This window comes from Saccopteryx leptura, chromosome 2, assembly GCF_036850995.1.
Source record: "Saccopteryx leptura isolate mSacLep1 chromosome 2, mSacLep1_pri_phased_curated, whole genome shotgun sequence".
NCBI lineage: Eukaryota > Metazoa > Chordata > Mammalia > Chiroptera > Emballonuridae > Saccopteryx > Saccopteryx leptura.
The window spans coordinates 10,345,231-10,369,769 of record NC_089504.1 but is presented as its reverse complement, the minus strand read 5'-3'; the positions used below and the strand labels follow the sequence as shown (position 1 = coordinate 10,369,769).

Sequence of the window (24,539 nt, the reverse complement as noted above, 5' to 3'; positions counted from 1 at the left end):
CTGCTGCGGGGAGGGCTGGGATTTGTAGTTTTAAGTAATAGTGGCCAGATGCTCCTCTTTTTTTCTCCCATTTCTTGTCTTCAGACTCAAGATATTTCCGATCAAAAAGGCGAAATAGGTCATCCTAGCCGTTCCCTGGTTTCTCACTTCCACCCATTTAGGCATTCTCTCACCCGAACATCTTCAATTAAAAGTTAGGTAAGCCGACCCTGGCCGGTTGGCTCAGTGGTAGAGCGTCGGCCTGGTGTGCAGGAGTCCCGGGTTCGATTCCCGGCCAAGGCACACAGGAGAGGCGCCCATCTGCTTCTCCACCCCTCCCCCTCTCCTTCCTCTCTCTCTATCTTCCTCTCCCGCAGCCCAGGCTCCATTGGAGCAAAGTTGGCCCGGGCGCTGATGATGGCTCCATGGCCTCTGCCTCAGGCGCTAGAATGCCTCTGGTTGCAACAGAGCAGCGCCCTCTGGTGGGCATGCTGGGTGGATCCCGGTCGGGCGCATGCGGTAGTCTGTCTGCCTCCCCGTTTCCAACTTCAGAAAAATACAAAAATTAGGTAAGCCAAAAAAAAAAAAAAAAAATTAGGTAAGCCTGGTGTGCACAACTAGATAGAACGAGTTGATGCTTCTCGCCACTCTCTTTCTCTCTCTCTCTCTCTCTCTCTCTCCCTTTCCTCGTTCAGAAAAAAAAAAAAAGTTGATAAGCCTGGCCATAGTAACCTGCTTACACCTTTCCTAGGCCTTGCGAAAATCTTTCCTACCTCTGTGGCAGAGATGTCAGGCTACCGGTTTTCCAGCCTGAAGAGAAGGAAATAATATAGTTTCTTATGCTAAATGTTATATAAAAGCAATTTTTCTGTTTAATCCTCATAACGACTGGTAGAAAAGCAAGACTCATAGGGGTTAAGTAACTTGCCCCTAATCTCAAAGGGAATAGGTGGGAGGAGCCTAGATTGGAACATAGGTCTAGCTGGTGTAAATCAACCTCATTGTGAGTCCCACCAGGACAGGAAATTTTTATTGTGCTCTTAGAGCCCAGAACAGGATCTGGCACTTAAGGTACCTTCAACATTAGGTCACAGCTTTTATTGAACACCAACTATGTGCTAGATAGAGTTGTAGGCACTTGGGATATTCAGCAAACAAAATAGAGATCCCTATCCTCAACCCATAGCTATGGGTTGAGGATAAATAAATAATAAGTAACTGTACAGTATATCAGAAAGCAGTAAGTGCTGGGCATGGAGGGGCAAGATGAGGGAGACAGGGTGATGCATTTTAAAGAACCAATAAAAAGGTGGGGGGAGGGGTTAGCCATACAGCTATAGATGGGAGTTATAACGAGGAGCTCGCTGATGCAGAGGCCCTAAGATTAAGGCATATATAGAATCTTGGAAATGTCAAGAAGATGAATGTGTTTGGAGTAAGGTACGAGGAATAAGAATGATGAGAGAAAAGAACATTTTCTTTTTTTCCCCCGATTATTACTTTTAATATAATAGGAAGTTATTGCAGCGTTTGGAGCAGAGGAGTAACATGATCTAACTCATTTTAAAAGGATCCCGTGCTTTATGAGACTAGGAGGCAATGGTTGCCACTGAGAGACCAGTTAGGCGACTGTTACATAATCCAATAGTAGCAGGTTGTCAATAAATATTTGTTGTTCACCCTGGCCAGTTAGCTCAGTTGATTAGCGGGTCCTCTATATAGGCCAAGGTTGCAGGTTTGATCCTTGGTCAAGGCGCGCACACACACACACACAGAGTAGAAAAGGCTTACTTTGAGTTGGCAATATAGTGGAGGTAAAGCATGTCGATGCAAGTACCAGATAGCCAGAGTTCAAGTCTGTTACTCACCATGACTTTAGCAAAGTTATTTATCCTTTCTGTGTACCAGTTTACTCAGCTACAATATGGAGGTTGTATTACAGTGCCTACCTCATATGCAGATGATAAGAATATTATTTACCTTATAGGCTTGCACTGAGGGTTGTTTTTTTTAATTTATTTATTTATTTTTACAGTGACAGAGAGAGAGAGACAGATAGGGACAGACAGGAACGAAGAGAGATGAGAAGCATCAATCATCAGTTTTTCGTTGCGACACCTTAGTTTTTCATTGATTGCTCTCTCATATGTGCCTTGACCACAGGCCTTCAGCAGACCGAGTAACCCCTTGCTTGAGGTGAGCCTTGCTCAAACCAGATGAGCCCGCGCCCAAGCTGGCGACCTCGGGTCTCGAACCTGGGTCTGCCACATCCCAGTGCGACGCTCTATCCACTGTGCCACTGCCTGGTCAGGCGAGGTTTTCTTTTAAATTTTATTTTATTTATTCATTTTAGAGAGGAGAGAAAGAGAGACAGAGAGAGAGAAGGGGGGGAGGAGCTGGAAGCATCAACTCCCATATGTGCCTTGACCGGGCAAGCCCAGGGTTTCGAACCGGCGACCTCAGCATTTCCAGGTCGACGCTTTATCCACTGCACCACCACAGGTCAGGATGCACTGAGGCTTAATAGAGTTAATGTATGGAAAGGGCTAATAACAATGTCAATGTAGAGAGTCAGTGCAACATGAGTGTTAGCTCTGAGTATTGGGTGGGCAAGAAAGGCTTTTCTGAAGAGGTAACAGTTAAGACTCTAGGCCCTGGCCGGTTGGCTCAGCGGTAGAGCGTCGGCCTGGCGTGCGGGGGACCCGGGTTCGATTCCCGGCCAGGGCACATAGGAGAAGCGCCCATTTGCTTCTCCACCACCCCCCCTCCTTCCTCTCTGTCTCTCTCTTCCCCTCCCGCAGCCGAGGCTCCATTGGAGCAAAGATGGCCCGGGCGCTGGGGATGGCTCCTTGGCTTGTGCCCCAGGCGCTGGGGTGGCTCTGGTCGGGGCAGAGCGTCGCCCCTGGTGGGCGTGCTGGGTGGATCCCGGTTGGGCGCATGCGGGAGTCTGACTATCTCTCCCCGTTTCCAGCTTCAGAAAAATACAAAAAAAAAAAAAAAGACTCTAGGGGAAAAATATTGGGAGAATACACTCAGAGTTTCTTGGAGAAAAAAAAATCCAAGTGAAAAGATGCTACATTTTTTTCATTTTTTTTTTTTTTACACCCTATTTGGAAAGCTGGCAGTACACTTTTCATCTGTGAGCCTCAGGGACAGGGAATGACTTGTCCTCAACATACCTTCTCAGAATTGGGAAGGAGGACAAGTCAAGTGCTAGGAAGGAAGTTGTTACCAGCATCATTGCTTCCCCTACTGATAAGTCAGTGAACAGGTTGATAAAGAAAGCAGGTTGGCCCTGGCCAGTTGGCTCAGTGGTAGAGCATCGGCCTGGTGTGCAGGAGTCCCGGGTTCAAGTTCCGGGTTCGATTCCCAGCCAGGGCACACAGGAGAAGCACCCATCTGCTTCTCCACCCCTTCCCCTCTCCTTCCTCTTTGTCTCTCTCTTCCCCTCCAGCAGCCGAGGCTCCACTGGAGCAAAGTTGGCCCGGGCGCTGAGGATGGCTCTCTGGCCTCTGCCTCAGGCGCTAGAATGGCTCTGATTGCAACAGAGCAACGCCCCAGATGGGCAAAGCATCACCCCCTGGTGGGCATGCCGGGTGGATCCCGGTCGGGCGCATGCAGGAGTCTGTCTGCCTCCCAGTTTCCAATTTCAGAAAAATACAAAAAACAAACAAACAAACAAAACAGAAAAGAAAGCAGGTTGTATCCCCTTCAGGTGAAAATAGATGGCAGTCCTCACATGACCAAACTGTCTGGCAGTAAGAAGCTCCATCCTCAAGCTCCATCCTCAGACCCACCTCCTTCAAGGAGCCTCCAGAGCAGGGAGAGGGAAGCATTCCCAACTGTTGGGTGAGCTCTTAGAAGTGGTAATAAACACATAGGATGGTTTGTTATAGAGACAGTGTGCAGGGCTTGCTGACTGGAATATGTTACTAGTCTTCCTTGCACAAAGCAGGAGATATAGGCCCCTGATTCTGCCATTCATGTCAATCATTTTATTTATTTATTTATTTATTTATTTATTTTGTATTTTTCTGAATCTGGAAATGGGGAGGCAGTCAGACAGACTCCCGCATGCGCCCAACCGGGATCCACCCGGCACGCCCACCAAGGGGCGATACTCTGACCATCCGGGGCGTCGCTCTGCTGCGACCAGAGCCACTCTAGCGCCTGAGGCAGAGGCCACAGAGCCATCCCCAGCGCCCAGGCCATCTTTGCTCCAATGGAGCCTTGGCTGCCGGAGGGGAAGAGAGAGACAGAGAGAAAGGAGACGGGGAGGGGTGGAGAAGCAGATGGGCGCTTCTCCTGTGTGCCCTGGCCGGGAATCAAACCCGGGACTTCCGCACGCCAGGCCGATGCTCTACCACTGAGCCAACCAGCCGGGGCCAATCATTTTAATTTTGGCTTGACCTGTGGTGGCACAGTGGATAAAGTGTTGACCTGGAATGCTGATGTCACAAGTTTGAAACCCTGGGCTTATCCAGTCAAGACACACATGAGAGTTGATGCTTCCTGCTCCTCTCAACTTCTCTCTCTCTCTCTCTCTATCTCTCTCTCTCCTCTTTAAAATGAATAAATAAAAATAAAAGAAAATTTCACTGGGCCTTGACTTTCATTATAAAAATAGATCTCAAAAGTTCCTTCCATTGCCTGACCTGTGGTGGAGCAGTGGATAAAGCGTGTCAACCTAGAAAGCTGAGGTCACTCATTCAAACCCTGGGCTTGCCAGGTCAAGGTACACATGAGAAGCAACTACTATGAGTTGATGCTTCCCATTCCTCCCACCACCCTTCTGTCTCTGTCTCTCTCCCCTCTCTCAAAAATCAATAAATAAAATCTTAAAAAAAAAATGCCTTCCAGCACTTTTTGAAATGTGATTTCTAGTCTAAAATCAAAACTAGTTGCTCTTTTGCCCAAAAACCTCTTCAATTTTTCTTGTCTTTATTCAACTCCAGCACGGCACCTTGAAATGGATCTAGTCAAGAGACGGGGAACTTCAAAGCATTCTGCAGCTATGAGCAGAAATCTCCATCTAGATGCACATGGACATATGGCAGAGTCAACCTGACCTTGGTTTTCTTTGCTGAAGGAGAGCAAAATGACTGAATACCCCTAGGTTCCTCGTTGGCAAACAGTCCATGGAGATTTTCCCGTTAATATGGGAGTTCACAAAGACTCCAGTGTTTGAAATAGGATACTTCGGCAGTGAGGAGAGCTGGAGATCCCAAAATCCATTTTGTCAATGAATTTTCATTACGGTTTGAAGTAGCTAAAAGATTTACCAAGTTGGCTTTTCACCTATATCATATAATCCTCTTAACTGCTCTGTCTGTGGGGTATGTGTTACTATTCCCATTGTAGAGATAAGGAAACCAGGGCTTGGAGAAGGTAATGAATTAGCCAAATGTCCGGTTTAGATGGTTAGTGCTGGAGCCTGCATTTGAATCCGAAGTGTGTCTTTCTTCCTCTCACTCTGCTACCAGAGGCCTGTACTTCAAAAGCTCCCGTGTTTCCTTCCTAAGCTGTTGTGAGGGTCTCTAAAACAGACAGGTGAGCCACCTCTTCTTTTTGAGAAAAGCCACAGAAAACTTATGGAGACCAGAGAGAACGCAGATGCGCGGGCAGGTATACCCCGAAAACGACTTGCTCATTTGGCTCCCCAGAAAAGCATGGAACGACCTATAACCCGCCCCCTTTAAGGGCGATCCGGAGGGCCGGACCCTGCAGGCGGCGAAGAGGGGAGCGGTTGGCTGCCTCGCTCTTCCGGGCTCCAGCGAAGAGCGAAGGCTCAAGCCACGCCCTCATTGGGGCGGGGCCACAGCCCGGACTAGCCTAAGCCGCTGCAGGTAATTCAGTCTGGGGCTGGGGGTCACAGGACACGATCCTGGGGCGGGGGCGGCCCTATCCTTGGCGAGTGGGCCCGGCCGGATGCGGAGGGCCTCCTCCAGCTCTAGTCCCGGCATATTAACAGAAAGGAGGTGGCTTGTTCTCTCCCGACCCTGTCTCCTGTCTCCTGTCGTTGCCACGCAGGGATGGGACTAGGGGAGATATCCTTGCCCTTGAGAGGTGTATCCCACTAAGCTTTAGACTTTGGGGACAGCAGTCGTGACTTAGGCCAAGGTTGGCAACATCCATTCATCTTTCAGAAATCTCATCCATTTTATTCATTCACTCATCCCTCCCCTCTGCTCTATCCTAGACCCATAAGTAGGTTCTCTGAAGGAATCAGGCCTGGTTCTCTTGGAATTTAGTGGAACTTAGTCTACAATCTAGCCTAGAGACTTTTACAAAAGTAATTACATTCAGGGTGATCCTTGCAATGATGGTGGTTTAATAGATACCTTCAGAGGGAGAAGAAAGTAATTTGAGGCTAAGTGGAAAGCAACAGATCAGTGAAGATTTTTCTGAGGAGGGTTCATTCAAAAGGGGCTGTAGAGATAGACTAGGAGTTTGCTAGTTGACAGGAAGGGAAGGAACATTTCAGGGAGGGGAAGCAGCAGGAATGCAAATTATGAAAGAGTTTGTCATGTTAGAGAACCAACAAATATAGCAAGAACAAGATCAATAAAGCAAGAAATTGTGGAGGTAAGTTCCTGGAAAGAAGGTTGGGACCAGAAAGCTTTGAATGTGATGACGAGGCCAAGATTTATTGTACACTTCAGTATTCCTCAGGCTTTTAAAATGTTTTATCTTTTGATAAACATAAACAGGACCTCTGAAATTTTAACTATGGCTCTTTCCCATGAAAATGACAAGTACACAGAAAACTTTAGCCAACTCTTCTGTAATTGTGTGAGGAAAGTTGTGTTACATTTGCCTCCCAAATATAACTTTATATTTAAAAGTTGGTAAGGTGTATTCCAATTAATTAGATCCTAGAAATTGGTACATCAACAGGAAAGGTTTTAAAGAGAGAAGGGACCTACTTTGTTCTGTGCTTTGGGTAGAAGATAATAGTAAATGTCTAAAAAGTGCCTTTCTTTCTTGTATGTAGGATACCATGAAGCTGCTGCCAGTCTTGGAGCCTGGAGACAAGCCCAAGAAAGCAACATGGTCTGTAAGGAAGGATTCAGACAGAGAAAAACATAAGTTTTGTTTCATTTATAAGTAGTTTACTAACATATTTAAACATCTATGAACAAGGGTAAAGATGAAATTATCTGCAGTTCCTGGTGATTAGACTCAAACTGTCTGAGAAGGTCTTCAGAGGAAAGATAGTGGGGCAATAATTATCAGAAGCAGCTGCTGATTTTATTAAATCCATTCACCAGGAAGAGGAAGGCACTGACCATCTGGCATCCTCCACTTCAACACTATGTCTTCCCCCCAAGCTGTGACTGATTTTTCAGATTTTTTTCAGGGAAGCAGATTTAGATTAAACTGGCTTCACTATTTCTTGGCTGCTTGCTCAGTCAGCCTTTCATTCAACAACGAACACTGTCCTGACAGAGGCAGCTGCCATGTACGTGCTGGATATACAAAGGTGAATAGCCTCACTGTAGTGAGGGCTACAGACGGAGCAGGTGATGGTGATGAAATGTGATCAGTGCTGACCAGAGAAGGCTGTAGAGAGGGAGCAGTGCTTCTGCAGGACTTTGGAAGAGAGTTTCTAGCTGGCTTTCCTGTGTCCACTCTCGGCTTCCTACGCAACATAAATCTGATCATGGCATTCCCTAGTTTAAAAGTCTTGTGTCTCCCCCATTGGTCTTAGGATCAAAACCAGAGTCCTTAAAGTGGCCCCCTGGGCCCTGCATGATCTGTGCCTGCCTGACTTTCCAACCTCAAATCTCTGGACTCATCCTTTGTTCTCTGTCTCTTCCTTAACATGCCTTGCACAGTCCCACTCAGCAAGTGTATATGCTGGTGTCTCTACCTGGATCACTCTTTCCCTCCGTCTTCCGTGCCTCTCTTTGTTCAACTAACTTCTACTCACATCAGATTCCAGTTCAAATGGTGCTTCTTCAAGAAGCCTTCTCTGACGGCTCCCCTTCCCTATGACCTTACAGGACAAGGTGTCCCTATGATATATTCTAGTACTATATTCCTTGTACTCCTTTAGAGTGAAATTGAAATGAAACAGATATTTGTAAAATTATCTGTCTTAAATTTCTCTTCTCAACTAGTCTGTAAGGGCTATGAAGGCAGGAACTTTTTGTCTTGTTTACCATGTATCTGGGTGGCTTTGTGCTCTTAGGTAAGTTATTTCATCTTTTTAAGTCTTGGGTCCTCTGTTGTAAAACTCATATGATGATAATAGTACTATCCTCGCCCTGGCCAGATAGCTCGGTTGGTTAGGGCATTGTCCCGGAGCACAAAGGTGCTGGTTCAATCCCTGGTCAGGGCACATACAGGAACAGATCGATGTTCCTGTCTCTTTCTCTCTTTTCTTTCTGCTCTCACAAAAGTCAGTAAATATAGCATACCAGGCAGTGGCACAGTAGATAGAGCGTCAGACTGGGACACGGAAGACCCAGGTTCGAGACCCCAAGGTCGCCAGCTTGAGCGCAGGCTCGTCTGGTTTGAGCAAGGCTTACCAGCTTGAGCCCAAGGTCGCTGGCTCGAGCAAGGAGTCACTCGGTCTGCTGTAGTCCCCTGGTCAAGGCACAGATGAGAAAACAATCAATGAACAACTAAGGTGCCACAACGAAGAATTGATACTTCTCATCTCTCTCCCTTCCTGTCTGTCTGTCCCGGTCTGTCCCGCTGTCTGAAAAAAAAAAAAATCAGTAAATATCAAAAAAATTAAAAAAGAAAACTAAAAAAAAAAGGAAAACAATACAGTCCTCAAAGGGGTTTTGGGCAGATTAAGTGAAAATAGGGTTGTAACGAAGTGAGCAGTATGCGTGGTCCATTGTTAGTAACTACTCAGGTGGTAATGGGATCTGTGATCTGGACATCAGAAGAGACACCTGGAAAAGAAATAGAAATTTTGGGAATCACTGATGAATATATATATATATATATATATATATATATATATATATATATATATATATATATATATATATATATTTTTTTTTTTTTTTTTTTTTTTTTTTTTTTTTCAAAGGGACAGAGAGAGAGAGGGATAGACAGGCAGGAATGGAAAGAGATGAGAAGCACCAATCATTAGTTTTTCATTGCAACACCTTAGTTGTTCATTGATTGCTTTCTCATATGTGCCTTGACGGTGGGCCTTCAGCAGACCGAATAACCCTTTGCTTAAGCCAGTGACCTTGGGTTCAAGCTGGTGAGCTTTTGCTCAAACCAGATGAGCCCGTGCTCAAGCTGTCGACCTCGGGGTCTGCGGATGGGTCCTCCGCATCCCAGTCCAACGCTCTATCCACTGCGCCACCGCCTGGTCAGGCAATTGATGAATATATTGATTAGTGGTAACTGAAGCCACCAGGTACAGGTAAAATTGATCAGGTAAGCAAATGCAGACTGAGGAATTAGACTCCAAGGGTGCTGAGGGTTAGGAAGAGGCTGGCGGGAAAGGAATCAGAGAACGAAACGAAACAAAAAGAACAGCCAGAAAAATGGGTAGAGAACCAAAAGGGAAGGGAGTGGGGCAGCTAGCTAAGGAGAGGTACAAGAAGGAGGGAGGAGCCAGAGAGGTTAAGATAAGACAAGGCCTTAAAAACAGCTACAGAGGCCCTGGCCAGTTGGCTCAGTGGTAGAGCGTCGGCCTGGCATGCAGGGGTCCCAGGTTCAATTCCCGGCCAGGGCACACAGGAGAAGCACCCATCTGCTCCTCCACCCCTCCCCCTCTCCTTCCTCTCTGTCTCTCTCTTCCCCTCCCGCAGCTGAGGCTCCATTGGAGCTAAGATGGCCCAGGCGCTGGGGATGGCTCTGTGGCCTCTGCCTCAGGCGCTAGAGTGGCTCTGGTCACGACATAGCGACGCCCTGATGGGCAGAGCATCGCCCCCTGGTGGGCAGAGCGTCGCCCCTGGTGGGCGTGTCGGGTGGATCCCGGTTGGGCGCATGCGTGAGTCTGTCTGACTGTCTCTCCCCGTTTCCAGCTTCAGAAAAATGGGGGAAAAAATTAAAAAATAAAATAAAAATTAAAAAAAAACAACAACAACAACAACAACAAGGAAACTTCCGTTCAGAAAGGTTAAGTGACTTCCAAAAGGTCACACATCTAGAAAGCACCTGAACTGGGATTTGAACTAGGTCTGTCTGAATTCATAAACTGTGGTCAAAACTACCATCCTGGCCTCAGACACACCACAGAACATTTTTGGGTGTCCGTTTCTCTGCCTGTCTATGAGATGGGGACAATTTTACCCCTGTGTATCACCATTAGGTTAATGTAAAATGAAAGTAATAACAAAATGGAAAACTCAAAGTTTGTGTGCAAGTGGAGGCTACTGTTATTAGTCAGGGATGGATGCAGTTTCAAGTGTCTGTGTCTGTATAAGATCCTTCATTCTTATGTATATTTCATGGAGTGGAAAGGACACACTGCTGCATTTATTCTCTGCTCAGGCCTGAATACATCCTTCTTTTGACAGGTATACCTTGACCCCCCCTGGAGAGAGCCCATGTGCGCGGGTTGGCCACAGTTGCTCGTATTTACCCCCAGTTGGTGATGCCAAGAGAGGGAAGGTCTTCATTGTTGGGGGAGCAGATCCAAACACGAGCTTCTCAGATGTGCACACCATGGATCTGGGTAAGACCAGCAGCTGCGGAGCCTGTGCCCGCAGCCAGAGAGCAGGGCTTTGTGCTCTTGGCCATGACCAGAGCATTCCTAGGAACACCAGTTCAGACCAGACAGCAGGGTTTTCCTCTAAGAAAATGAACATCACTGAGACGTCCTTAAGGTCTCAGCAGACCCCTGAACACACCCACCCAACCAGTACATCCTTGTTTTGGGAGAAAGAGTTCATATAGAGCCCTGGACATCCAGCCATTCATTTATCTAGTATTTCTCTGGGAAACATTGGTGACTCCACTTCCTCTTCTATCCTCGTATCCAGTGAATCACGAAATCCTAAACAGTTCTCTCTTCATCCATGTCTGTCCCTTTCTACTACTACTGTAGTTCAAAAACTGATACCTTTCAACTAAATATTATAACAGCCTCCTCTCTGATTTCCCTCCTTCCAAGTCTACCCCCTCTACAATGCATTTGCCACACCTAGCCAGAGAATTCTGTCTAAAATACAGACCGTGTCACTCCTATATTTCAAGCCTTTCCCAACTTCATTGCTTGGCTCTCCCAAACCCCCTTTTGCTACACCAAGTGTCCTTCAGAGTCTTGAACACATCTTAAACTCGGGTCTCCAAACCTTTGCACATATTATTGTTCCCTCTGCTTGGAAGAATCTTCTCTCTGTGATCATCTAGCTACTATGCATCTTTCAGATTTCTGATTTATAAGAAATACATATTTTTGTCCACAGTTCCTGGCTCAAAGCTCCCAAAGCCCTTGACATTTTCTAAGCATTGAGAGTGCTAAAGGTGTCTTTTGTTATATTGATGAGGTAACTTTTGGTACCTAAGGATGTGGGCTAGTCACCAGGAGCCCCAACCTGATGATTAGAGAGTTGGGACTTTCAGTAATACCTCCCCACACAGCCCCAAAATACTCCCCACATCCCTCCCCCACCACCTCTAGGGAGGGGAGAGGCACTGGAGGGGCTGGAGTTTGACTCAATTGCCAGTGGTCAATGATTTAATCAATCATGCCTATGTGATGAAGCCTTCATAAAACCGCAAGAGGACAGGGTTCAGAGAGCTTCCGGGGCAGTGACCACATGGAGAGTGGCACACCTGGAGAGGGCATGGAAATGCCAGTCCCGTTCCCACATGCCTTGCCCTGTGCGTCTCTTCCATCTGGCTGTTCCTGAGGTATGTCCTTTTATCATAAACTGGTGATCGAGTAACATGTTCCTCTGAGTTCTGTGATCTGCTCTAGCAAATTAATTGAACCTAAGGAGAGGGGGGTTATGGGAACCTCTCATTTAGAGCCAGTCAGTAAGAAGTGCAGGTGAACAACCAGAGATGGGGACAGGGGCTGGGACTGAAAGTTCCAACCCTCTAATCCAGTGGTAGTCAACCTGGTCCCTACTGCCCACTAGTGGGCATTCCAGCTTTCATGGTGGGCGGTAGCAGAGCAACCAAAGTATAAATAAAAAGATAGATTTAACTATAGTAAGTTGTTTTATAAAGATTTATTCTTCCAAACTTAGCGAAAATCTGACATAAAGTATTTGGTAAGTAATTATTATTATATACTTATATACTTTAACTTGCTGTAACTCTGCTTTATAAATTTTATAAAGTAAAATTACTTCCTTACTTTATAAATTACCATTACTGTGGAACCGGTGGGTGATTAGAAAATTTTATTACTAACAGATACAAAAGTGGGCGGTAGGTATAAAAAGGTTGACTACCCCTGCTCTAATCCTTGGATACTTTCATAAAGTTACCTCATTGAGGCCTGATCTGTGGTGGTGCAGTGGGATAAAGCGTTGAGCTGGAACACTGAGGTCACCGGTTCGAAACCTTGGGCTTGCCTGGTCAAGGCACATATGGGAGTTGATGCTTCCTGCTCCTCCCCCTTCTCTCTCTCTCTCTCTGTCTCTCTCTCTCACTCCTCTCTCTCTAAAAAATCAATAAATAAAATATTTAAAAAAAAAAAAAGTTACCTCATTGACAAAAACTCAGGTGTGATTGACCGGGGCTTGTTACATACCTTGACCTGTCTCACCACTTAGGAAATGCCAAGGGTTTTAGGAACTCTGTGGGAAAAGATGGCCACCTAAGTCCAGGAATTTGTTTGAAGGCCAAACTCTTGGGAGGGAGGATTTGATTGGCCCATCTGTGGTCAAGTGACTACTTTTGACACAATCAGTCTTTAAGGCTAGAAAGTCAAGTGTTGCAGTACAAATGGGTCTTCTGAGTTCCATCCCTGTGGTTGGGAAAATGGGACAGTTTCCATAGAGAGGGTTTGTGGACGGTCCCCAAAGTGTCTAATATAAAACTTTTTGGAGTTTGACCAGATTACCTTTAAGCGATCTGATGGCTGTTCATTTATGCTCTTGACACTTCTTCTCCTCACTCTCCTCCCCCAAGTTGCCAAGCAGTCAAAGCAGTTGGCAGCCCTGGCCCTGGCCACTTAACTCGGTTGGTTAAAGAGTCACCTCAGAATGAAAGGGAGATGGGTTCGATCCCCAGTCAGGGCACATATAGGAGGTGACCAATGAATGCACAACTAAGTGGAACAAAAAGATGAACGCCTCTTCTCTCTCCCTTCCTCTCTCTGTGTCTCTCAAATCAATCAATAAATACTTTTCAAAAAGAGAAAAAAGCAGCTGGCAGCCCCAGTCTAGAAACTGAGTGAAATGTTTTCTAGGGACACACCGGTGGGACTTAGCCGCCTCGGAGGGCCTCTTGCCCCGGTACGAGCATGCCAGCTTCATTCCCTCTTCCACACCTCACAGCATCTGGGTGTTTGGAGGTGCCAACCAGTCAGGAAATCGAAACTGCCTACAAGTTCTGAATCTTGGTAAGTAGCCAAAGGTTATTTTACTTACCTAAATAAATAAATAAAATTCCTATTTTGCCCTGGTGGGTAGCTTTGGTTGGAGCATCATTCCAGTGTGCCAGGGTTGCGGGTTTGATCCCGGGCCAGGGCACATGTGGGAGGCAATCAATGGGTGCATGAATAAAGTGGAGCAGCGAGTCAGTGTTTCTCTCTCTCTCTCTCCCTCTCTCTCTAAATCAATAAAATAAAAATTTTAAATTCCAATTTTATTTCATGTAGCAAAACCCATTTGGATTGTTCTGAATTATCTATTGAACTTTGCTGACCTCATAGAAAACAGAAATTTTAACTTCTAGCCGAATCTGAAAATAACAGAATTGCATTTTGTTTCCCTAGTAACATGTACAATTATCAGCTTCTTTTTTTTTTAAGGACTTTATTAATTTAATTTTTAGAGAGGAGAGAGAGAGAGAGAGAGAGAGAGAGAACGAGGGAAAAGGGAGAGAGAGAGAGAGAGAGAGAGAAGGGGGAGGAGCAGGAAGGATCAACTCCCATATGTGCCTTGACTGGGCAAGCCCAGGGTTTCGAACCAGCGACCTCAGTGTTCCGGGTTGACGCTTTATGCACTGCGCCACCACAGGTCAGGCTACAATTATCAGCTTCTTAAAAGCCAAAGTTGGAAGAGAATTTAGAGAACAGCTATGTTGGGTGAGCAACTCAGGTCCAGGGGAAGCAACTTTTCTAAAGGCTCTAGGGGTTCAGTAATTCAGCCAGGCTAGAACCTGTTACCTAGATCAAGGGGACATGTGGCTAAATCTGGAAACTTTTGTGTGTGTGTGTGTGTGTGTGTATTTTTCTGAAGTTGGAAATGGGGAGGCAGTCAGACAGACTCCTGCATGTGCCTGACCGGGATCCACCCGGCATGCCCACCAGGGGGCAGTGCTCTGCCCATCTGGGGCATTGCTCTGTTGCAATCAGAGCCATTCTAGTGCCTGAGGCAGAGGCCATAAAGCCATCCTCAGCACCCGGGCCAACTTTGCTCCAATGGAGCCTTGGCTGTGGGAGGGGAAGAGAGAGACAGAGAGGAAGGAGAGGGGGAGGGGTGGAGAAGCAGATGGGCGCTTCTCCTGTGTGCCCTGGCCGGGAATTGAACCCAGGACTCCTGCATGCCAGGCCGATGCTCTACCACTGAGCAAACCAGCCAGGGCCTGGAAACATTTTTGTTATCTCAACTCAGGAGGTCAGGGGGCTGTTTGCTATTGGCATCTAATGGTGGATTAGATGCTGCTATATTATACTGCTCACAAAAATTAGGGGATATTTCAAAAATATGAAGCAATAAAATACCCCCTAATATTTGTGAGCAGTATATCTTTTAAAATTTTTATTTTACTTATTCATTTTAGAGAGGAGAGATAGATAGATAGATAGATAGATAGATAGATAGATAGAGAGAAGAGAGAGACAGTGGGGAGTAGCTGGAAACATCAACTCCCATATGTGCCTTGACCAGGCAAGCCCAGGGTTTTGAACCGGAGACCTCAGCATTTCCAGGTCGACGCTTTATCCACTGTGCCACCACAGGTCAGGCATGAGCAGTATATCTTGTAATGAATTATCTGGTCTAAAATGCCAGTGGTGCCTGACCTAGATCCTCCTTGTGTATTTCTTTTTCTTTTTTTGTGACAGAGACAGAGACAGAGAGAGGGACAGATAGGGACAGACAGACAGAAAGGGAGAAAGAGGAGAAGCATCAATTCTTTGTTGTGGCACCTTAGTTGTTCCTTGATTGCTTTCTCATATGTGCCTTGACCAGGGGGCTTCAGCAGAGCAAGTGACCCCTTGCTCAAGCCAGCGACCTTGGGTCCTAGCTGGTGAGCTTTTGCTCAAACCAGATGAGCCCACACTCAAGCTGGCGACCTTGGGGTTTTGAACTGGATCTTCCATGTCTCCGACACTCTTTAATTCCGACACTCTATCCACCGTGCCACCGCCTGGCCAGCTCCTTGTATATTTCTGTTAGCCAAAAAGTGCAAAGTTTTCTACTAGTCTTATTGGCAGTTCTATCACAGAGGTGGTAGTTTAGGAACATCACTACTGAGTGGATGTTGTTGAACCACCAATGGAAGGTGGACTTTTTTTTTCCCCCCAATTGATTTTAGAGAGAGAGGAAGCGAGGGAGAGAGAAACATTGATTCGCTGTTCCATTTATTTATGCACTCATTGGTTGATTCCTATATGTGCCCTGACCGAGGATTGAACCCACAACCTTAGCGTTTTGGGACAATGTTCTAACCAACTTAGCTACCCGGCCAGGACCTGGACTTGTTCTTTTTTGTTAGTTAAAATATTGTTGTTTTCTCTTTATAATTTATATTCATTGAAATATATTTGAAAAATGTAAATAAGTGGACAAAAGCCATCCACAGGCCCTGGCTCAGTGGTGAAGCGTTGGCCTAGCATGTGAATGTTCTGGTTTAATTCCTGGTCAAGGCACACAGGAGAAGCTCCCATCTGCTTCTTCACCCCTCCCCCCTTACTTCTCTCTCTCTCTCTTTCTATTTCTCTCTCTCTTCCCCTTCTGCAGCCGTGGCTTAATTGGAGCGAGTTGGCCCCAGGTGCTGAGGATGACTCCATGGCCTCCACCTCAGGTGCTAGGCTCAGTTGCTGAGCAACGGAGCAATGCCCCAGATGGGCAGAGCATCGCCTCCTAGTGGGCTTGCCAGATGGATTCTGGTTGGGGTGCATGCAGGAATCTTTCTCTGCCTCCCCTCCTCTCACTGAATTAAAAAAAAGTGCCATCCACAATCCTATGACATTAAGGCTATTAACATTTTTGTGTACTTTCTGTCTTTTCTCTGCATCTTTTTTTTTTCTTTTCTCTTTTTTTCTTTTTAAAATTTGTATTTATTCATTTTAGAGAGGAGAGAGAGAGACAGAGAGAGAGAGACAGAGAGAGAGAGAGAGGAGAGAGAGACAGGGGGGAGGAGCAGGAAGCATCAACTCCCATATGTGCCTTGACCAGGCAAGCCCAGGGTTTCAAACTGGCGACCTCAGCATTTCCAGGTCAATGCTTTATCCACTGCGCCACCACAGGTCAGGCTTTTCTCTGCATCTTTATAAGCCCGAGATCATGTTATTTCACCACTATCCTATTGTATCTTTTTCCTTTTAATTTCATAATTACTGTATAAATGATGTCCTATTAGCAACAGTGTTTTGTTAACATCAGTTTTAATGGCTGCATAACACTCCATTTTATGACAATGCCATAATTCTTCTGGGTTTTTTTTTTAACATTTAGGCTGTTTTCAGATTCTTATCGTTATAAATAAAAAACAGTGAACCTCTTTGTTCAGAATACATTGATTGTATTTCAATTATTGTCTAGAATTCACACCCACAAATAATAATTTTAAAAAACTAAGTGAAACACTGTGAACTTTGAGACTTTTGATATGTGCTACCTAATTGCTATCCAGAAAGATTTTTCCAATTTATCTACAGTGCTTGTATTACTCCCAACTGATGTTGAATTTATAATTTTAAATGACTACTAATTTGCTTAGGCAAACAGCTTGTATCTGATTGTTCAAATATGCATTTTGTTAACTACTGGTAACCTGGATATATTTTCACATGACAGTCAATTCTTGTCCAATTCCATCAAGAGATTTATTTTGAACAATAGCTAGTCTTCCCTGTCCCTTTTGGATAGTAGTAGTTTCTACCTTGTTAAGTTTGGCAAGGATTTAAATTAACTCAACATCTGGCATAAGGTTAATGCTCAGTAATGGTTGTCATGGTTGATGTAGCTATAGTTTGGCAGATAGAAATCTATCTGGGACTCTGGCTTTTTATTTTCAATAATAGCATTTATTTCAATAAAATACACTGAGAGCCTGACCAGGCAGTGGCACAGTGTCTAGAGTGTCGGACTGGGATGCGGAGGACTCAGGTTCAAGACCCCGAGGTCGCCAGCTTGAGTGCGGGCTCATCTGGTTTGAGCAAAGCTCACCAGCTTGGACCCAAGGTTGCTGGCTTGAGCAAGGGGTTACTGGGTCTGCTGTAGCCCCACGGTCAAGGCACATATGAAAAAGTAATCAATGAACAACTAAGGTGTCGCAACGAAAAACTAATGATTGATGCTTCTCATCTCTCTCTGTTCTTGTCTGTCTGTCCCTATCTATCCCTCTCTCTAACTCTCTCTCTGTTTCAGTTATAAAAACAAAACAAAACAAAAAAATACACTGAGAATTTTGAAAGTCTATATCAAAGGAATTGATTTTCCTCCAGATCCTTTTTCTCTCCTAGAAAGTATAATTTGATACTGTGCCCAAGGCATATGACAAATGAAAGTGAATCATTAGTTGCTTTTGTTGCCAAGGGAAGTCTGTCAAATGGCTCAGGATTCCTTTGTGATTATTTGTGTTGGCACTGTTGCAGCAACACAATCCCAGGATCTTCTAATCCTGGAGGTTGTGGACCATCTAACTCTCCCCAGTATCCAAAAGGTCCCCAAGATCTGTAGTTCTAGAGACAATTGCATTTGGCTGTGGTTATAGGCTGAGATTTGTGTGGTCTCCAGGTTCCTGTCTGAGCCCCATGCATATTACAAATGTGTCATAGGCGACTTTGTATATTTTTTTTCTTTTTTTTTTTCATTTTACAGAGATACAGAGAGAGTCAGAAAGAGGGATAGACAGGGACAGACAGACAGAAACGGAGAGAGATGAGAAGCATCAATCATCAGTTTTTCGTTGTGACACCTTAGTTGTTCATTGATTGCTTTCTCATATGTGCCTTGACCGTGGGCCTTCAGCAGACCGAGTAACCCCTTGCTTGAGCCAGCGACCTTGGGTCCAAGCTGGTGAGCTTTGCTCAGACCAGATGAAGCCGTGCTTAAGCTGGCAACCTCAGGGTCTCGAACCTGGGTCCTCCGCATCCCAGTCTGACGCTCTATCCACTGCGCCACCACCTGGTCAGGCCAGCTTTGTATATTGAATGAAGACTTTTACAAAAGGCACAGAATTTGCTAGGCAAGAAATAATTCCTGTTGTGTTATGGTAGAGAGAGTATGGGAGTCTTGACATACATATCTGTCAAGACTTGTTCAAATCCCTACTCTGCTACTAACAAGCTGTGACCTGGAGGGAAGATTTAAGTTTTCTGAACTTCAGTTCCCTGGACTGCTAAGTGGAGACACTTTCTGCAAACCTCTCAGGGTTGAGTGAGGAGAGTGGGGGTGGCAGAGTGCTCAGGGCAATGATTCTGCACAAGAAAGGTGCTCAATTAATGCATCAATTTTTATAAAATTTGTAGCTTTTCAGTCTCGGGTATTTGGGTCTATCTAGGCAAATTCTAAGAATCACCCCCTACCCATCCTTGACTTTGGTAGCATGGGATCACTGCCTTGACCTACGCCGTCCTACTTGGGATTTGAGGTTTGGAAGGTGACCCTGCCCAGCCCCAGAGTCAGGGTCAGAGGCCCCTCAGTCTGGGTTTTTTTTTTTTTTTTTTTTTTGCATTTTTCTGAAGTTGGAAACGGGGAGGCAGTCGGACAGACTCCCGCATGCGCCCGACCGGGATCCACCCGGCACGTCCACCAGGGGATGATGCTCTGCCCATCCGGGGCGTTGCTCTGCTGCAATTAGAGCCATTCTAGCGCCTGAGGCATAGGCCACAGAGCCATCCTCAGCGCCCGGGCAAACTTTTGCTCCAATGGAGCCTTGGCTGCGGGAAGGGAAGAAAGAGACAGAGGGGAAGGAGAGGGGGAGGGGTGGAGAAGCAGATGGGCGCTTCTCCTGTGTGCCCTGGCCGGGAATCGAACCCAGGACTCCTGCACGCCAGGCCAACGCTCTGCCACTGAGCTAACCGGCCAGGGCCCAGTCTGGGTATTTTATTTGTTATTATTTATTTATTTATTTATTTATTTTTACAGAGGCAGAGAGAGAGTCAGAGAGAGGGATAGATAGGGACAGACAGGAACAGAGAGGGAAGAGAAGCATCAATCATCAGCCTTTCACCGCGACACCCCAGTTGTTCATTGATTGCCCTCTCATATGTGCCTTGACCGTGGGCCTTCTGCAGACCGAGTAACCCCTTGCTCAAGCCAGCAACCTTGGGTCCAAGCTGGTGAGCTTTGCCCAAACCAGATGAGCCCACACTCAAGCTGGCGACCTCAGGGTCTTGAACCTGGGTCCTTCCGCATCCCAGTCCGACGCTCTCTATCCACTACGCCACCACCTGGTCAGGCAGTTTGGGTATTTTAAATGCCTTCCTTCTCTCTGGGCCAGAAACCAAGACTTGGACCACAGCAGAGACAACCACCCCCCCACCATCCCCAAGAACATTCCACACATCATCGGCAGCCATTGGAAACCGGCTATATGTCTTTGGGGGCGGAGAGAGAGGTGCCCAGCCCGTGCAAGATGTGAAGCTTCATGTGTTTGACGCAAGTATGGATGGGTGGGCATCTCGGGACTGACACTTACCTGGTCCACAGCTTACCTGATAGGAAGCAGAGGTTAGAAAATGACATCCTGGCAGCATATCTCACTTCTAGACTTCTTCAGTATGACCCTAAATTGGTATCTTCTTCCCACAGCCAAATTTGCATTTAAAAGAGTATAAATGATCAATTTAAAAAATTTGAACAATATTGTTTATAAAGTAAAAAATAATAGTTCCGCCTGACCTGTGGTGGCACAGTGGATAAAGAGTTAACCTGGAATACTGAGGTCACTGGTTCAGAACCCTGGGCTTGTCTGGTCAAGGCACATACAAGCAATCAATGAACAACTAAAGTGAAGCAACTAGGAGTTGATACTTCTCCCCCCCCCCATAAAATCAATAAGTTTTTTTAAAAAATCTTTTTAAATAAATAAATAAAAGTTTCTCCTTTAATCTTTCTTTCCCACTCCCCAGACAGAGGTGAACATAGTTGGCAGTTCTTAATTTTTCCTTCCACACTTTCCTGTGCATTATACATCATACATATAATGTATTATGAATATGTATGAAGTTTGAAATTAAATTGAAAAAACACATACATGAAATCAAATTATAAATAACATTCTGCAGCTTACTTTTGCAGAGGCAAGGATAGATCTTAGTGGCTGAAGCCATTTGACCTAGACACAGGACCAGATCTGACATACACTTTTCTGCGTTACTTTAGCCTACTTGCTTAATCTCTCTAGGCCAGGGGTAGTCAACCTTTTTATACCTACCGCCCACTTTTGTATCTCTGTCAGTAGTAAAATTTTCTAACCACCCACCGGTTCCACAGTAATGGTGATTTATAAAGTAGGGAAGTAACTTTATAAAATTTATAAAGCAGTTACAGGAAGTTAAAGCATATAATAATAATTACTTACCAAGTACTTTATGTCAGATTTTTGCTAAGTTTGGCAGAATAAATCTTTATAAAACAACTTACTATAGTTAAATCTTTTTATTTATACTTTGGTTGCTCTGCTACCACCCACTATGAAAGCTGGAAGCCCACTAGTGGGCGGTAGGGACCAGGTTGACTACCACTGCTCTAGGCTTTAGTTTGTTGATCTGTAAATAGAAGTAGCAACAGTGCCTATTTAAGGATATTGTCTTAAAAAAGAACACTCTGAAAGCCTGCCATAGAAGAAGCAGACCTGTTCTTTCTAAGTCTCTGGCAGGTCTAGGTTGAAGCTCAAGGGAGGTCTTTATAAATCAAATCAAGGAATGATTTCCTAATGCCCAGTAGAGGGACAGGCATGTTAGGTTGTGAAGTCTCTGGCCTTGGAATTGTCCAAAAGAGGCAGCAGAGGCTATAGAGACAGGGAAGCCCGGATTGAGTTGGTGAGTTGGAGTGAATGACCTTGAGGTCATTTCCTACTTGGAGCATCTCTGCTCACTGGGTGTATTTCTTGTGTTTTTGCTTCATAGCTTTGTCATCTGATATCAATGAATTTACTTTTCTAGACACTCTGACTTGGTCACAGCCAGAGACACTTGGAAAACCTCCATCCCCTCGGCACGGTCATGTCATGGTGGCAGCAGGGACAAAGCTCTTCATCCATGGAGGCTTGGCAGGGGACAACTTCTATGATGATCTTCATTGCATTGATATAAGTAAGTAGGGTACAGGGCATGGGGGCTTGTCTGCTTCAAGGTACATAAAATGTGTTTTGATAGAATATAGGCTTGATTATAGGTGTGGGTAACTTGACCAGCCAGCAGAACCTTCACTAGATTCTGCCTGAATACTATTTTTTTTTATTTTTATTTTTGTATTTTTCCGAAGCTGGAAACGGGGAGGCAGTTAGACAGACTTCCCACATGCGCCCGACCAGGATCCACCCGGCATGCCCACCAGGGGGCGATGCTGTGCCCATCTGGGGGCGTCGTTCTGCTGCAATCAGAGCCATTCTAGCGCCTGAGGCAGAGGCCACAGAGCCATCCTCAGCGCCCGGGCCAACTTTGCTCCAGTGGAGCCTTGGCTGCGGGAGGGGAAGAGAGAGACAGAGAGGAAGGAGAGGGGGAGGGGTGGAGAAACAGATGGGTGCTTCTCCTGTGTGCCCTGGCCGGGAATCGAACCCGGGACTCCTGCACACCAGGCCAACGCTCTACCACTGAGCCAACCGGCCAGGGCTGCCTGAATATTATTAATAATAAATAATAACAGTAAGACCAATCATTTCCTGAACATTTGCTATATACCTAGCTATTAATTATCTCTTAACCTTCCAATGACCCTGCTTTCCTATTAGAATTAATTTTACTTTGTGTTCCCCAACTGGATTTCTTTCAGGCATTAGCCATTAACCCCACCCATGCCCATGAGAAGCATGGACAATTTCTAGAATGTGTCTGGAGGTTGGCAACCAGAACTGTCATGCTAAATACTTAAAAAAAAAAAACACTGGGAAGAATGTGTAAGGAAGAACGTGAGAATTGTCTTAAAGTGTCTAAAGGGCTGATATGCCCTCGAGAGCCTTGACTCATTCTGGGCCATTCTTTCGGAATGTGAGCTCCCTTAGAGCAGGCCTGTCTCTTGTGTTCCCCATCGTATTTCTAGCACTTAACACGGCGTCTGGTGGTATCTGGGTGATGAGTGCATACCTGGGAAGGGGTGGATGGACAAACAGATGAACATGTTCTGGGTTGGTCCCGACTACAAGGATTAAAACACTGAGCAGAAGGCATTAGGACTGCTGTGCAGTGTATCCAGCTACCTTGGCAAACAATGGGTTCTCTGGCTTGGCTTGGTGACACTGGCTGGGATTACTGCATTGGCTAGAATTTTGGCTGGACGGGGTGATTCTCTCTTCCAATTCTGGACCCCTGCCATGAATTGACAGACAGAAAATACCTTCACAGAAGTATTTCTTGCGGGCAGTCAAAAGAGGTTTGAATACTTATTTTTAAAAAGAAAGACCTTTTCTCTTGTGCTGAGGAACTACTTCCTGGCTCTTTTTCCTACTTTCCTGTCCGGGTAGCTCTCTTAAACTAAAATCCAGTTGATATCTTGCCTCATTTAAATGCTTATTTGAAAGATGCAAATATCCCTGCAGAAATAGGTTGGGAGTAGGTGCTGAGGCAGCAAGTTACAGCATAGAGAATACAGGTTTTGGAATCAGACCAGAGTACAGTTCTAGCTCTGCCACTTGCTAGCTGTGGGATCTCAGACAGGTAGGTCTCTTTCCTCTCTAATCCTGTTTCCTTAGCTGTAAAAAGGACGGTAGGCAGAAGCAATTGCAATTTCATAGGGCTGTTATGAGAATTAAGCTCACCCCAATTTTTATTTATTTATTTATTTTTACAGAGACAGTCACAGAGAGGGATAGATAGGAGTGGAGAGAGATGCATATGTGCCTTGACTGGGGGGCTACAGCAGACTGAGTAACCCCTTGCTCAAGCCAGCGACCTTGGGTCTAAGCTGTTGAGCTTTGCTCAAACCAGATGAGCCTGCGCTCAAGCTGGCCACCTCAGGGTCTCGAACTTGGGTCCTCCGCATCCCAGTCCGACGCTCTATCCACTGCGCCACCACCTGGTCAGGCCCAAGTAATTTTTATGCACAGTAAACCTTGCTTTATTACCTCTCAGAGCTCCTAGTTAGTGACATTCAGTGATTCATTTGTGAACTGCAGGAGTCTGATAGGTTTGAAAGCACGTTCTAGCCCATGTTGTACCCACTTTCTCTTGGTAGGTGACATGAAGTGGCAGAAACTAAGCCCCACAGGGACAGCTCCACCAGGCTGTGCTGCCCACTCAGCTGTGGCTGTGGGGAAACACCTATATGTCTTTGGAGGGATGACTCCCACAGAAGCACTGGACACCATGTACCAGTATCACATAGGTGAGCAGGTGTTCCCTGGGGGTCTTGATAAACAAATGTGACTTTTTGCACCAGTACCACAGTGCTTTGGTTTTTCAGCTTGGTCCCCCCACATCTAAATCTAAATCTAAGGGAATGAAAACCACCAGGGCAGTAACACTGCCGTTAGTTTTGTTGTTCCTTTTATTTTCTATTTCTTTTAGGGCTCAGGTTATAGGGCCAATCACTGAGCATTTCTGGTCATTTCTTAACACAAAGCCTTTGTTTCTTCCCCCTAATATAGAAAAGCAGCATTGGACCTTACTTAAATTTGATACTTTCATACCCCCTGGACGATTGGACCACTCCATGTGTATCATTCCATGGCCAGTGATGTGCACTTCGGAGGAAGAAGATTCAAATCCCGTCACTCGAGGCTGTGATGCTGAGAAACGGGGTTCCACTGACACAGGGGTGACCCCAGGTGGTGACTCACATGAGGAAAGTCAGGCTGACTCACTGCTCTGTTTTGTGTTTGGTGGGATGAATACAGAAGGGGAAATCTATGATGACTGTATTGTGACTATAGTTGACTAATAAAACCCACATTTTTTGTTACTTTTAAATAACAATTACTTTGAGAAAAGTTAAGTGAAACCTTAGCTATTTTATACCTCCAAAATATTTTCTGTCCTATGCAACCCTCTTGCTCTTTTCCGCTTTGGCAGGTGAGGAACTAGATAGCCCGGTGCAGAAACCTCTATTATATAAAGGGTTTTGCCAGCA

At 45.5% G+C, this 24,539-nt stretch overlaps 1 protein-coding gene across 4 annotated transcripts; it reads left to right on the top strand.

Annotated features, from left to right (window-relative positions):
• The first annotated feature begins 70 nt into the window (after positions 1 to 70).
• RABEPK (Rab9 effector protein with kelch motifs) lies at positions 71 to 24,371 on the top strand. Of its 4 annotated transcripts, none has more exons than XM_066367177.1 (8): positions 71 to 198; positions 6,974 to 7,032; positions 10,476 to 10,633; positions 13,325 to 13,477; positions 19,753 to 19,914; positions 21,419 to 21,568; positions 23,646 to 23,795; positions 24,058 to 24,371. In XM_066367177.1, exons 2-8 carry the CDS (start codon positions 6,980 to 6,982, stop codon positions 24,348 to 24,350), a joined length of 1,119 nt encoding a protein of 372 aa, XP_066223274.1. In that variant the 5' UTR covers positions 71 to 198; positions 6,974 to 6,979; the 3' UTR covers positions 24,351 to 24,371. The 4 variants fall into 4 exon arrangements, with proteins under 4 accessions (XP_066223274.1, XP_066223273.1, XP_066223277.1 ...); XM_066367176.1 differs by lacking the exon at positions 71 to 198 and adding an exon at positions 5,791 to 5,825; XM_066367180.1 differs by lacking the exons at positions 71 to 198; positions 19,753 to 19,914 and adding an exon at positions 5,791 to 5,825.
• Positions 24,372 to 24,539: the final 168 nt, after the last annotated feature.

Coding starts and splice junctions, on each gene's coding strand:
- RABEPK (XM_066367177.1), top strand. CDS start 6,980: ATGAAGCTGCTGCCAGTCTTGGAGCCTGGAGACAAGCCCAAGAAAGCA. Junction 21,569..23,645: donor TCTTCATTGCATTGATATAA/GTAAGTAGGGTA, acceptor TTCTCTTGGTAG/GTGACATGAAGTGGCAGAAA. Junction 23,796..24,057: donor CATGTACCAGTATCACATAG/GTGAGCAGGTGT, acceptor CCCCTAATATAG/AAAAGCAGCATTGGACCTTA.